Source organism: Myxocyprinus asiaticus, chromosome 46, assembly GCF_019703515.2.
Source record: "Myxocyprinus asiaticus isolate MX2 ecotype Aquarium Trade chromosome 46, UBuf_Myxa_2, whole genome shotgun sequence".
Lineage (NCBI taxonomy): Eukaryota > Metazoa > Chordata > Actinopteri > Cypriniformes > Catostomidae > Myxocyprinus > Myxocyprinus asiaticus.
The window spans coordinates 23,183,261-23,199,512 of NC_059389.1; the positions used below are offsets into that span (position 1 = coordinate 23,183,261).

A 16,252-nucleotide genomic window follows, 5' to 3' on the forward strand; every position below is an offset into this window, starting at 1 on the left:
GGATAATATATATATATATATATATATATATATATATATATATATATATATATATATATTCATACACATAAAATGAGAAATGTTCAAAAAAGACATAGAATTTATAACCAGTCATGTCCTAGAAACCAAACTCAATAGATTCAATATATTAAGCAAAAAAAAAAAAAAACAATTTTTTTTATTAATAATAATAATAATAATAATAATATATATATATATATATATATATATATATATATATATATATATATATATATATATATATATATATATATTTTTTTTTTTATTATTATTAAAAATAAAAACAAAATTACAAATAATTCAGGAGGTACAAATAATGAAACTGAATTTTTTGAAGTGGCATTAAAGCCCTGTGTAAAAATGGAAGTGTGAAAAGAAATATGAGAGCACTATTGTTCAGTATCAAGTAGAAAAAATCTTAAATTAATAAAACTATTGCAAGTGTTGGTCATATAATGGTAGAAACAGTAACATTTCTTGAAAAATTCCATAGATAGACAGACAGACAGACAGACAGACAGACAGACAGACAGACAGGCAGATAGATAGATAGATAGATAGATAGATAGATAATTAGACAACCTGTGGAGTTATATTTTACACTAAATAACCTAAAAAATAAAATAAAATAATAAAAAAGAGTGATCTCACAAAGGCCCATATTAACATTTACAATCAAGTTGTCAGTATTAAAAATGTACAGGGGTTTGACATTTTAATGAGTATTATGTCAAATTATACAGATATACCCTTTGGACATGTCGCAGTAAAAAAATAAAGAGCTCTTGATTTAAATATTAGATACACAATTACTTACAGAATGGCTCCATTCTTTCCAGTGTCATTTTTAATTAATGTATTAATCTGAAAATCTCCCTCATTAAAAGTTTAAAGAATTGTGCAAGAAATAAATTACATCCAACTTCACGTGTTGTATATAAATAGTGCGCTTTATGATTGTGAAATTAAGTGTGACAAGAGTTTTATATTATCTTAAATTTCAATGATCTTGTGATTAGGGCCATCATGTGAACATCTACATTTAAGATTTGCAAAATGTTATATTCTCATAGATGTTGAGCGCTTCTGTGTTCTGGTAAATTAAGTCCACGTTGGTTCCAGTTCTTGAACTTATGATGTCATAGGCACACTGGTGGAGGTAAACATATTGCTCCTGTCATAGAAAACAGAAAATAAAACATGATATATTTAAATATATACAAGCTTTAATTGGCAGTTTCTTTGTGTTTCTATTGAACCTAAATTTACAATATTAAAAGTTTAGGGTGGCACTGTTGGATTGCACCTTTAATTCTTGCAATCTCATGTAAAGACCAGTTCCCAAGGTCCCTTACCTCAGTCTGCACCATGAGAGGTCTGTGTATGCGCATATCATGAACGATTCCATAAACATCTACCATGCTTTCTCTCTCAATCTGGAAGATCAGGCTATCGATGGCAATGAAGGTCCCTGTTCTACCCACACCAGCACTGAAAAAGTACATGTAATGAAATAAAAGCTAACTCAAATGTATTGATGCAATGAATCCCATAATAAAAATTCACGAATGCTTTGCCTGTTAAAGTTACCTGCAATGCACCACACTTGGAGAGTGGCGTGAAAACTGGTTCATGTGTTCTCTCACCAGGTATCTGAAGTCTATGAGAAGTTCAGTGGTCTGTGGAACTCCATGATCCGGCCACGCCGTGAAGTGAAATTGGCGTACAGTGCGAGTCTCAGCTGTCTTAACCTAAAATCAATCACATTACATTAATGATGTAAAAACAATTGAAAAAAACAAAAGTATTTCAACAGCAACATTCATCTCAGCTGTTTTGCATGTGCTTGTCAACTTTAAGATTGATGGAATAATTATTGTTTTAATACAGTAATTTGGCATAGTTAAAAAGAATGTTCTTATCTTTATTTTTTAGGTTTTTCATCCATATTAACCATGTGTGACCCCTGCATCCACATGCATGGATGTTGTATTTTGACTTTGCTATATGCAAAGCATAATTTAATTTAATTAAAACTGACTGATCTCAGTTCAGGAGACACTGTGCTGTCAGTAAAGTGTTAAATTTTTGACGCACAGAGTCATGTGACCAAACAACAAGGCGTCGATCACAGGATTTTGTGTTTGGTTGAAATGCCTACAAAACTGCATCTGGTAAGAAACCTAATTACATTTTTACACTAAAACCTGTTTGAGTCAAAAGGTTAGTTTCTAGTTTCATCCGATATGCCATTTTTTAAAAATTTGAGTGATTTATCGTGAAACTGCATGCTGTTAAACACAATGACCACATATGTGGACTGTATGCTCAGTTTCATTTAAAATATCCTATATTCACTGTGCATTATAACATTGAGAATTAATGAATACATCCAAAACCTGGAAAATTTTGTTTTCAGAGGCTAAGGTGCATTTCAAAGTGCTCTGAGACCAGTGCAGACAGACAGCACACTGGCGGTTAAGTCATTCACTAAACAGGGTGCAAGGGAGCATCCTATAGCTCTATATGCAGTTAAGTGCATTCAATCCAAACTTCCTATTTAAAGTTCAGTTTCAGGCTGCATATGATGTTTGGACCACTCAACATGCTTGGCAGACAGGAGACAATGGTAATCAGTACATAGATTCAGAATTTATAATGTATAATTTTATTTTAATATGGTTGGCAGTGACTGGATGATGCTGGCCATTACTCTGAATCATAATTATTTATGCTAATTTCTGATGTAATTACTGTAATGTCTCAAAAACATGAATAACCAACACTCTTGAAAACATAATAAACAATTTGATAAAAAATCTGACTTTCTATAGCTTGGTATTATTTAAAACTTAGTCCCGCTGTGGACATAAATGTTTAGGGAAACTATTTGGTCTAAAAAAATAATAATTATTGCATGTTTCTTAATGGCTACAAGTTACAAATCATAAAGTGAAATGGAAAATGAACACATCAGTCATGCTTGGATCTCAATAAATTATGTTTAAATAACTTTACAATATTTTTTTTTCATTAATCATGAATATATCATTTAGTGTACAAAAACATTTTAACCCCTTAAACTCAACTGCATATTTTGGCTGCAACCTACAATTTTTCACACTCAAAATTAAAAGCTCGCCTTACACTCATATTTAATCATTTTACAGAAAGAAAAAAAAAAAAAAAAAAAAATTATATATATATATATTTATATATATATACATATATATATATATATAAGGCCTGCACACCGGAGAGGACACTCCGGCGTCGCCTCACCGCGACGGCACAATGCGGGAGACACCAGTTATCGGTGATAAGCCTGGCTTGATTGGCGTAGAGCATGGTGCCAGGGGTTGTCTCCATCGGTGGGAGAGGCCATCGTGTCTCACTGGACAGCTACCGCCCACTTCAAGCTGGGCAGCCCCCAGCCAAAAAGGTGTTGTCTCGCCACTGTCCACCTGCTTCACTGGGTGCCTGGAGCTTAGGGACCAACAGCCTGACAAACAGACTCTAAATCCTGCACCAGACAAGATAAAGAAAGAAAGAGACCAGCACTCAGGCTATGATGCTGGAACAGGATAACTATGACACCCGGACTGTCCACAAACCTCCTAGAGATGGACGACATGCAAGACAGCAGTGGTCAACAACGAGCTGCTGAGACAGCAGAATCTGACACCTTCTTCATCTGGTGGGGCAAATCTGCGGAGGAAGTGAGAGAACACGGAGTTGGCTTTGCAGTAAAGAACTCCATGCTGAAGATGATAGAGCCCACCGCAAAGGGAACTGAAAGGATGGCATCCCTTATACTCCATACTACAGACAGGCCTGTTCACCTGATCAGCACTTTTGTGCCCACTCTCTACTCCCCACAAGAGACAAAAGACGAGTTTTACGGAGAACTACAGGCAGTTATCCAAGGAATCCCTAGTAAAGAGCACCTGCTTCTGTTCAGGTACAACACATGAGTTGGCGCCAACTACAACTCATGGCCACATTGCTAAGGCCACCATGGCGTCGGCAGCATAAACGAGAACAGACAACACCCGCTAGAGCTGTGCACACTCTACGAACTCTGCATCGCCAACTCTTTCTTCCAGAATAAACCCCAGCACAAGGTATCCTGGAGGTATCCTTGCTCAAAGCACTGGCATCAACTGGACCTGATCATCACAAGACACTCCCACTTGAGAAACGTGCTCAACACACGATCATATCAGAGTGTGGACTGCGACACCGACCATTCCCTGGTGTGCACCAAGGTCAGGCTGCAGCCACAGAAGATCCATCGCTCCAAACCACCAGTAAAGCCACGTACTGACACTAGCAAGACTAAACATTTAGAGAAAGTGGCAGAGTTCAACAAAGATCTCCAATATGCACTCCAAGAAAACACCCCAATTGGAGACGCTCAACAAACATGGGACCGCCTGCATGACACCATCCACAACAAAGCCTATAACGTTTTTGGCAGGAAGGCGGGAAAGTCACATGACTGGTTTGAGGCTAACTCAGAAGAACTCACCACAGTCATTGAAGAAAAGCGTGCTGCCCTAATAAAGCACAAGCAAAACCCATCCCAAACAACACTGGAGACACTCAGGGCAGCCAGAAGCAAAGTCCAGTTAACAGCCAGATGCTGCGCAAATAACTACTGGATGCAGCTCTGTGAGAACATTCAAACTACAGCAGATACCAGCAACACCCACTGTATGTACAAGGGAATCAAGAAAGCCACTGGTCCCCAACAGAATAAGACAGCAACAATCAAGTCTGCATCGGAAGACACTATAACAGATAAAGGAAAACAGATGGAGAGATTGGTGGAACATTATTCCGAGCTATATCGCATGGCCAACACCATATGCCGCCCTGGCATCTCACAAGGAAGAGCAGCAGCAGCGCCTCATGGACATGTTCTCCCGTGCCTGCCAGGACTTCAGCATGACCATCAGCCTAAAGAAAACACATGTAATGGGCCAAGGGGTGGACCACCTCCCTGAGATCACAATCAACAACTACGTACTCACGAATTCACCTACCTCGGCTCTACCATAACAGACAACCTCAGTATGGACACAGAGATCAACAGGCGTATTGGGCGCACTACAACAACTCTTGCCCAGACTGACAAACCGAGCGTGGCAAAACGGGAAGCTGACCATCCGAACAAAGGTGGCAGTGGACAGAGCCTGTGTTCTGAGCACTTTGCTGTATGGGAGCGAGTCCTGGACCCTCTACACAAGGCAAGAAAATTGGCTCAACACCTTCCACCTGCGCAGCCTAAGGTGCATCCTGGGCATCAAGTGGACCGACTGTATTATCAACAACGAAGTCCTCAACCATGCCCAGGTTTCAAGCCTCCTCACACTCCTGCGCCAACGCCATCTCTGCTGGCTAGCCCACGTTTATGCAGGATGGAAGGATTCCAATACATCTCCTGTATCTGCTGTATTCTTCCTCCAGGCAGCAGAAGCGTGCCTGGAGGAAGAATAAACAACCCTCGAACACAAACTTCACCTGCGACAACTGCGGCAGAGACTGCCACTCTCACGTTAGGCTGTACAGCAACAGCATACTCTGTTTCACCAACTGACTTCAGTGTGCACATTCCATTGTCTCTCAAGACTGACGGATGCATCCCATCCCTATATATATATATATATATATAGTATATATATTAGTGTTGGGTTCAAGTGCACCTTAGTCGAGTCTAAGTCAAGTCCGAGTCTTTGAACGATCGAGTCCATGTCGAGTCTGAGTCAAAAAAGGGCAAAGTCAGACTCAAGACCAAGTCCATAACAGGCCCAAGTCCAAGTCGAGTCCGAGTCCGAATAAATCTGTTCAAGAATCTGAATTAAAATTGTAACTGTAAACTCAACATTAATATTTTAAGCTTATTTTAACCTTCACAACTAAGAAAAACAATTTGCCACTATAAATGCAAAAAACAAATGATTAGTATCCTGCAGAACAAATTTCAATGTGGTTTCAGAATGAAAGCATATGCTTTAGGTGTATGAAGACAAAACTGTCCTTCAACACCCTTCTTATTGAGTTCTGTTGACATTTTAATTATTTGTTGCTTTTCCCCTGCACTCAAACATACACCAAAGAAAGTGAAAGCTGAGTTAGTCATTACAACCAGCGTTGTTATTATTATTTCAAATTTGTATTTAGTTTTTATTTCTACTTCATTTTCAATTTGTCCATTCAATTTAGTTTAGTTTTATCTAAAATTATGGATGAAATACATTTCATGTAATTAATTAAATACATTTAATGTGTTTAATATATTTAATAAATGGTAATATTAAAACATTTAATAATGCCCATAAAATTAAATACAACAACATAAAATAAAAACAGAAAAGATCAGATACCATTAAAAAAATATATTTATATACTACAGTACTACATTTCACACTTTTCAATCCTCCTGCTGTAACCAGGTGTAGCCTACTTCCCTAAAGTCAAGATCAAACTCACCTTGGGCTGATGTTTCATTCTTTTCACATTATATTTAGTATGGATAATAGATGAATAGATACTTCTCCCCTCACTTGTGTTCTTCATTGTATTTTCTGACTTTTTTGCCATTGAAACGCAAGTGCCAGCTTTACAGGTAACACACAGAGTACAATTTCCATCATAGTCTATTTCATCCATCATATTAGTTTATATGTCCCTGATACGTAGTAAATTCGATTTTGTCTCGATACTATCAACATTTGCAGAGTTGGGGAACGTACTTTTTAAAGTGCACTTACGTTATTGATATTTCTGGATGGGAGCGGCAGAGCACGTCTGGCGAATGGTAATCTCTTTCCTGCACACACATACAGCATGGGCGCGCAGGCGAGAGAGTTAAAAAAGTACTTTGAAAGAGTGCGCGCTGCTGCTCTCAGCCAGAATAATCACACATAAGGACATATATGCATAAAAACTGATACGCAGTATCAAATACACAGAATGTATGATAGTACTAACTGTAGAGAGCACACCAATATGAAGACAAATCCAAATCCTGAACATTTTAAGGCAATTTTTAAATCCCAGCTGGATGCTTTTTTCAAGTCTGAAAAAGAGGAAATGTCTGGGGAAAAGAGGACGTATGGTCACCCTGTGTTATGTCATTTTTTTGTTTGTTTTTCACTGCATCACAAATGCCAATGACTCGGCCGGACTCGGAAAAAATCCCAAGTCCGAAAGGCTTGAGTCCGATTCAAGTCAGAGTAAAAATGCATCTGAGTCCGTGACAAGTCCAAGTCCATTAAAATTGGACTCGTGACTCGGATATATATATATATATATATTAGAGTTGGGGTACTCCAGTTTGGACTCAGACTATATACATTTATAATATTGTATATGTTTAAAATCACATGATAAACATGCATTTTAAATTTCAGGCTCTGTTTGCTCTATGGACATCTGAGATATAAAATTAAATTATTTACACAAGTAAACTCACAGACATTTAAAAAATTTCTCATTTTGATGTAAACAGCCTAAGGTAAGAGCTGATATAGATTTGATTGCTCCTTACAGAAGGTCTTACAGAAGTAATGATCGGAGCAGACATGAGACTTTTGTCTTTGTCATTTTACAGAGATCATATTTCACTTTGTAATTCTTTTTTTCATTTGAACTGTGGTGTTACAGCAAACAAAACAATTTAATTTCATAAATGACTTTATAGCCCTCAATGCTTAAAGTGCCCAAAGTTGAAGAAACACCCTTACGCCTCCCCTCCACACTAGAACAGCGTTTTCCTCCACCGACAACAGAGCATTTAGAACGCTTTATAGACATATCCACCATCTTGCAAGTCTTGTTTTAAGAACACGTGGTGCACCAAAATTAGGTCCCAAGTTAGTAGCAAAATAATTAGTAATTACAAAGCTCCTACATTGAACTTTACATCCCAACTTAAGTAAGAATCTACAATCATATAAGTGCATCGCTACCCAGTGGAGAAAGATGTTGGCTAAAAGTGTTATTACATGACACCTCCCTTCATTTCTTCATCCCAGTGTGCTAATATGAATGGAGGTATCAAGTATTTCCTCACATTTTTTATTGTGAAGTCTCTTATGGTCCAGCTCTCCACTGGTATCTCTGAGGTTGTTGTTACTGAGATGTTATGATAATGATTAGTCCCAGATGGCCAGTACTTCTCACATTTCACCTAAAGAAAATGACAACAATTAGCATGACTTTGAATGTAACAGAAACATATTTTTCCACATTCCACCAATTCCACCACTTTTCAATGTGGCCAGCAATATTTTTTATGTAATTATTGTACTCACTCGTCCTTGTTCATTGCATCTGGTCAGCATCACTATGGTGTAGACATTCTTCTCCCAGATCATTCTCCAGAATTCATTCACCGTGACGGGCAATGGACCCTGAGCAGCTATAAACTCTTTCCTTGAATTGTAGCCCTAACCAGAGAAAATGTACAGTGCGAAACTGATAACATGCATATATATACTATATATTAAACTCATGAGCTGATATGTGGAATTTCCCAAATGTGTAACTGTGTAACTATACTCACTGGGATGTAGTTGGCATTGATGTAATCATCAAAGGTGCTGCCACATATTGATAATTTTACTCTTGAAGCATCATCTCAAGAAAGCAAACATGATGCGATTAGTATCTAATTTTAGTAATACAGTGTATGATTTTGGAAAGATCTTGCCATGTTTGTCTGCAAAATGTAACACACAGTCTATGAATGGACACTTCTTGGGCATGTCATCTACTTACAAGGTAACACATTAGTATAACGGTTCTTTGTCTTGTTTTCAATAGCAAGGGCAGCATCCTTAGGCTGTGCAGTTCCAACAGGTTTCAAGTCCTGCAACAATACAAACCACACCACTTCTTCAGATCTCAACATTAATAGCATCATTTTAACATTATTCTATTTGACAAGTCATGGCCACAACATAAAATAATATTATCATAGTAAGTTGGGCATAAATTATTTCACAAAAAACATTTTGAAGCTATTTGTTTTGTACCTCATACTCTTCAGCAAAACCACAGTTGGAGTCTGCATGTTTTCGTTTAAAGTACTCTTTATAATCTTCTATTCTCAAAGGAATACTCCTGCTTGTCATGAAAAGAAGAAATCATTAAGAATAAAAAAACATAAAAAGGTAAAAGTAACAATGTTGAAAGATTCTAAACAATGTTGATACCACAAAATAAAAAGATCCTTACATTTTACCTCTGGAAACAGAAAGAAAAAATAGTTTTAACTATTTAGAAGTTTTAACAAATAAATATTTAAATATGGATATTTAATCAAAATATCAACAAAAAAAAAATACTACCTAATGGTGTGGACAGGGATTTCTACACAATTTTCTTTTGTTTGCCTGGATCAGTGAGCAACAGAGAAACATTTAACAAAATTAATCTGGACAACCTCTGTATCTAATTTTCTCTCCAATCTTTGCCAACTGTGATATTCATACATGTCGTGATGGGATCAACATGACAACTCACCTTCTTGAATAGAAGAACAGAATGAGAGTGATGGTAAAGAGAATACATAACAAGCCAAGAACTATACCAACAATCATCGAAGTTGAATCTTGTTCTGCATGAGAATCTGGCAAAATGAATAAACATCTCAACAAAAAGAAACGGTTGGGAAAAGTTATTGTGCATTTACAAAGACAAATATTGGTGGGTTAGAAGTCAATTAGTCTGAGTATGTAAGTTGTGGTAAGATATATAAAAAAGTCTACTTACTGGTGTCTGCTGATTTACAGACAGCTTCGCCTTCAGTTATGTTGTCTGCTGCAACAGCAGTGACACAAAATGCGTATCTGACTCCAGCTGTCAGATCATTGATGCAATAGGAAGAGTCATTGGCTATTACATTTTTGGATGATTTATCATCATAGGATGTATCCTTGGTTACTATTTTGCCTCTATTATTAACCATCCAGTTAATTATAAAGTAAGATCTATTTCCAATTGGTTCATCCCATGTCAGCACTACAGATGATGTTGTAATGTCAAACAATGTGAGATTCCTGATCACATCTGGCTCTGTGTTGGGGAGAAAGCAGCAAATAATTAGTGGTGGCAAAACAGGCCATTGAAACAGATATAGCAATGATAATATTATAATTTCATTTAGCATTCACTGGAAGGCCAAAGCTTATAAGATGTAGCTGTAAAGTCAAAGGTCATTTACAATTTAACAAAATATTATTAGTGGGACAGAATTAAATTAGTGTGAACATGTAAGATGTGAAAAGGGACAGATATTTAAAGTCTACAAGTTAGTATATGCTGATTTACAGACAGCTTTGCCTTCTGTTAAGTCATCGGACCAACAGCAGTGACACAAAAATTTAACTGATGCCATCTGTCAGATTATTTATATTATATGATATATCATATGTATTCTTGGTTACTATTTTGTCTGTTTTATCATCCGTCCAGTTCATTTTAAAGTAAGATCTATTTTAAATTGGTTCATCCCATGTACTACAGATGATGTTGTAATGTTAGACACGTAAAGATTCCTGATCACATCGGGCTCTGTGTTGGGGAGAAAGCAGCGAATAATTAGTGGTGGCAAAACAGGCCATGGAAACAGACATAGCAATGATACAATTATGATTTCATTTAGCATCATTGGAAGGCCAAAGCTCATAAGCTGTAGCTGTATAGTTAAAGGTAATTTACGAAGTAACCAAATATTACTGGTTGGTCAGATTTCAATTAGTTTGAACTTGAAAGATGTGATGTAGCAGCCAATAATGTAATAACTACTGTTAATGAAATAACTGCCAATAATGTAATACATTTTTATGATTTTTTATTAACCCAGTTAATAAAGTAATAGCCAGCCAATAATGTAAGAACTTTTATCTTTTAATGTTATTACATTATGGGCAAAAAGTTATTACGTTATTGGTTCAGAAATTGTATTACATTATTGACTTTTACTTTTACATTAAGAATAGAAAATGTATTACGTTATTGGCAGTTATTACATTAACTGTAGTTATTACATTATTGGCTGCTACATGTGGCAAGGGACATAGATTTAAAAGTCTATACATAGTAGTATATGCTGATTTACAGACAGCTTTGCCTTCTAAGATATTTGTTACAACAGCAGTGACACAAAATGTGTAATTGACTCCAGTGGTTAGATCACTGATATTATAGGATGTGTCGATTTATGGATGGTTTATTATCATAGTATGCCTCCTTGGTTACTATTTTGCCTGTGTTATCATCTGTCCAGTTAATTTTAAAGTAAGATCTATTTCCAGTTGGTTCATCCCTTGTAAGCAACACAGAGGATGTTGTGATGCCAGACACGTTGAGATTCCTGATCACATCTGGCTCTGTGTTGTGGAGAGAGAAGCAAATTATTACTAGTGATGAAAGGGGTGACTGAAAGAGATGTAGAAATTATGCAATTATCAATTCATATGTATTCATTAATGTGAGGTGGCCTCAAGTCTAAAATTGCATAAGATTGCTAATTTAAATAATAATTCTAATTAAATCTCCCCACACTATCAGCTGCAACTGCAAAATCTCTGATGTTTACTGTGTTCCAGAATCAGACAGTAACACAGCTGTTTTCATATTTTACATTGTAACTGGACTGAACGTTTTAGTTCAGTCCAGTTTTATCTCAGCCTCAGACAGCATGCCCACGGACCGCCCCCAATCTGTGCTCTAACTGACATGCATATAGCACACAAAACTGGAAAACACTTATTTTGTCTAATAAGCACCTATCTGGGGTTCATTTTCCTTACAACTATATAACTCACTGCTTAACTACCATAGTGCGATGCATCATTGGAGGATTAAATAACTAGTTTCCTGAAACCGTAGTAACTTGAACTCTGTTGGTAATGATGGAACTTGCGAATATAGTTGGCTAACTATAGAAACACACCCTGATTGCCTGGTGAGATCAAACTTTCATAAGTAAAAGTTGGTTCCGGATGCAATGGATTCAACAAGTGGTTTTTAAAATGAAATTATCATTGAATTTGCCAAAGTTTTCTAGGATAGTGAAATCTAAACTTTTAAAGACACTCAAAGTTGTTTTTCAATTATTGGGTGGCGCTTGGCACCCCTATGTGTGCACAACGCCATAATGACAGTCTGAATGGAAGAGAGCACATCTCTCAGTCCCTTATCAGCGAGAAATCAGTAGTTTAGAAAAGCTACACAGTGTCTCATTTTCTCCTTTCAGGGAACCAACATTACAGTCGTAATAGAGATATATAAATAGTTCCCTTTCAAGTCGGTCACTTCAATGTTGCATCAGTAGCTGATGCTATGGGAGCCATATACCATAAAGCCTTGCTACTGATTTACATGCACATGACTATGCCTACTAGCTAATAGGGTAGTAAAGAGCATTGGCATGACCTCCTGTTTCTCCATAAAATAGTTTAACTAAGAAAAGGTTTAGGAAGAACTTGTCAAGTTGGTCCTGCCAATCACAATGCAAGCACAAACTGTATAAGCAGCTGCTTATCTCCCATAACAATTCTTCCGGCATCCTTCCACCACCCCAAATCCTCCTTAATTGATCATATATAGTTTCTTATAATTTCTCATCAACTACAATTAAGTAGTCCAAGTGGGGAAACCCTTCTTTACGAACAGCAAGCCAAACTGGTTTACCTTTAACATTCTGTTTGCCATTTCTGTTTCAAAGACTAGGTGGACATGCAAACTCATGAAGCACTTACATTAGAGAATTAGCAATTTAGAGTAGGGAATAGGGAGTGATCGATCAGTTCAGACTGTGCTGAAAAGAACATTAAAATAAGAAAATTATGCACTGCTTTCTTTAAAACTGAAGAAACGAGGCTGTAAAGAGGCCGTAAAACATCAAATGCATTTCAGCACCAAAGGAAATGAACAGCAACCAATAAACAAAAAAAACAAAAACAAAAAAAAAAACGTAGACACAATCTCTCAAAATGGTGCCGTACTGGTTTGCAGCCTACTACAGCAGCTCTGTGCATTTTCTTTTATTGTTATTCTTTTTTGGTTGTTTTGTGTATGCTTTATTTGAACTTTAACAACATTACAAACACAAAGATGATCGGCAAGCAGCTTAACCTGTTACCTTGCGCCCCCACTTTGGTGAAAAATGGGGGTAAATGACATACCTAAAATAATAGGTTTATAACTCATGAGTCCCTCTGACTACACACATAATCAAGGTATCTTTAGAAAGCTAACATTTGAGACTTTACTATGAAATCTTCAAAATGACTCAATCTGTTATTAACACAGAGATAAAGAAGTGCAAACACAAAAGAAAAAAAAATCATATTTCACACTTACTATGAAATAAATACACAAAGCTATGGGATAGACACAACACAACACAACAGGCCCTATGTCTTATCAAAATATGTTTCAAATTTGAAAGTGATACTAGCAAAAATAAGCTTTCTGTAAGCCTTTCTGTAAGTGCTTGTCTGTGTGCATTTCGGAATGCCCAGCATTGTCAAGGCGACATAGCGCGCACGTTTTAATGTTCCAATGAGAAGTGTTCTCACTTATGAAATGACGCAATAATTTATACGAACTATTACCACCCACATATTGCTGTATTTGTAATTTCATTGGTTACATTTCCTCATAAATTACAACCCTCTAGAGTGCTATGCGTAGATTTTTTTATCCGGACAAATTTGCCTATGCATGAACAGACATCATCAGAAACGGCTGTTCTCATGCGCTATTGTCTAAAACTATTAAGCCAGTTTTATTCAGAAAACACCAGGGGTGCGATACTTCTATTCCAGACACTCTACTAAACGCATTTATATGGTCTGTTTTATCGAAGGGCATGTTAGACGCGCATAGTTTGTTGAATAAAAAGGATGACGTCATCATGTTTACCGATTTCATGATGTAAACAATGGAAGTTCTATGGATTTTTATACACGTTCGTGTGTTTTTTGGCAAAGATTTACTATGGATGTGGTATAATGGACTATTGCAGTCAAAACTGGATCAAAATCTACACTGCTATAAAAAAAAAAAGGTACGGACTTCCTTATTTGTTTTTGTGTTGTCTATTGTGCACTCTTTACACAAAATAAGAAATCCTCATCTGAAAGTCATTTAGATTGAACAATGCTTTCATTGGAAGGAATCTGCAGCCTTAGATCTTTTAAATGGTGTATTGGTTGAACAGATTACTTAATAAAGCAATACTAAACACATATGCTGAATGTAAACAATTGAAAACACAAGGCCACCCACGGCCTTTGCATGGCAACAGACTTCAATCATGCATTTGTCTCATCAACTCTGCCTACCTTTAATCAATTTGCGAAATGTTTAACCAGAGAGAAAATAACACTTGATTTACTGTATGCCAATGTTAAAGAGGCTATTAACTCCACTGCCCTCCCTGATTTGGAAGATCAGAGCACAACCTTGTCCTGCTCACACCACTCTACAAGCCTGTTGTCCAGTGTCAACCTGTGATGACTCTGACAGTGAGGAGATGGACTCAGTACAGGGTTGAGTATCTGCATATTGCTCTGGACATCACTGACTGGGATGCACTGTGCGAACCACACTGGGATGGCATTAACAGTATGGTAGACAGTGTAACTGACTGTGTTGATCAACCATCCCCACCAGTACAGTATGTTGCTTCCCCAAAAACAAACCCTGGATTACCAGTGACTTGAAGGCTTTATTAAATGACAAGAAGAGAGCTTTCAGGAGAGGTGACAAGGAGGAGGTGAGGCGTGTACAAAAGGAACTCAAACAGAAGCTGAGGGAAAGCAAAGACTCCTATAGGAGGAAACTGACAGACAAGCTGCAGAGAAAAAGTGTGAAAGACATTTGAAGTGGTATGAGGCAGATTACTGGCAGGGGGAGAATAATGAGCTTTATTTCCAAGTAAGCTTCCACATACAAGGAATTTTTCTTGGTGAAAGAAAATCTGTTATATACAGTGCAAGGGAATGTTATGTAGAAGAGGTAGGATATGTTAAATAATAAAATTCACTAGACTGTGTATTGCACATAATTATAGTATTGTTTTTAACTGTTCATGAGATGGATAGCCTGAGGGAAAAAACTGTTTTTGTGCCTGACGGTTCTGGTGCTCAGTGCTCTGTATTGTCGACCAGAAGGCAACAGTTCAAAAAGGTAGTGAGGTGGATGAGTGGGGTCCAGAGTGATTTTACCAGCCCTTTTCCTCACTCTGAAAGTGTACAGTTCTTGAAGGGAGGGCAAGGGGCAACCAATAATCCGCTCAGCACTCTGAACTGTCCTTTGTAGTCTTCTGATGTCCATAGCTGAACCAAACCAGACAGTCATTGAAGCGCAGAGGACAGACTCAGTGACTGCTGAGTAGAACTGGATTAGCAGCACCTGTGGCAGGTTGAATTTCCTCAACTGGTGAAGGAAGAATAACCTCTGCTGGATATTCTTCAATGGAGAATCTGCCTTTTTCACAATGGAGTCAATGTGGGTCTCCCACTTCATGTCCTGTGAGATGGTAGTGCCCAGGAACCTGAATGACTCCACTGCTGCCACAATGCTGTTTAGAATGGTGAGGGGGGTCAATGTTGGGGTGTTCCTCCTAAAGACCACTATCATCTCCACTGTTCAAAATCAAATCAAATCAAATCACTTTATTGTCACACAGCCATATACACAAGTGCAATGGTGTGTGAAATTCTTGGGTGCAGTTCCGATCAACATAGCAGTCGTGACAGTGATGAGACATATACCAATCTACAATAAACATCAAATTAACACAACGCAATTTAAACATCTGTTATACATAATTAAACTCGACTTAAAACATCAAATTAACACAACACAATTTAAACATCTGTTATACATAATTACACAACTTAAAACATCAAATTAACACAACACAATTTAAACATCTGTTATACACAATTACACTCAACAATATACAATAATAACATACATTGCACAGTATACAATATGCTGTTTTTGTTTGTTTTGTTTTTTTTTTTTTTTTGTTTTTTTTACTATATAGATACTATATAGATACACATTATTCAATAAAAATTAAAATATATATGAAAAAAGTATATATATAGAATGTACAGTATTGTACTGTATTGACATTCAGGCTGTCGGTTGATAGTCAGTTGTTAAGAGAGACATAATATAATGACAGTAATATAAT

At 36.9% G+C, this 16,252-nt stretch overlaps 1 protein-coding gene across 1 annotated transcript in view; it reads right to left on the reverse strand.

Moving 5' to 3' along the window:
* Positions 1–299: 299 nt before the first annotated feature.
* The window catches only part of ptprjb.1 (protein tyrosine phosphatase receptor type Jb, tandem duplicate 1), a 115,346-nt gene continuing 99,393 nt past the window's right edge, over positions 300–16,252 (reverse strand). Inside the window, exons 53-63 of the mRNA XM_051690184.1 lie at positions 9,805–10,107; positions 9,556–9,661; positions 9,381–9,425; positions 9,066–9,153; positions 8,809–8,899; positions 8,594–8,667; positions 8,343–8,477; positions 8,102–8,218; positions 1,612–1,772; positions 1,377–1,512; positions 300–1,195 (exon numbers count right to left, since the gene is read on the reverse strand). Coding sequence (XP_051546144.1) covers positions 1,064–1,195; positions 1,377–1,512; positions 1,612–1,772; positions 8,102–8,218; positions 8,343–8,477; positions 8,594–8,667; positions 8,809–8,899; positions 9,066–9,153; positions 9,381–9,425; positions 9,556–9,661; positions 9,805–10,107 — 1,388 coding nt within the window. The 3' untranslated portion in view covers positions 300–1,063. The remainder of the gene's footprint in view (positions 1,196–1,376; positions 1,513–1,611; positions 1,773–8,101; positions 8,219–8,342; positions 8,478–8,593; positions 8,668–8,808; positions 8,900–9,065; positions 9,154–9,380; positions 9,426–9,555; positions 9,662–9,804; positions 10,108–16,252) is intronic.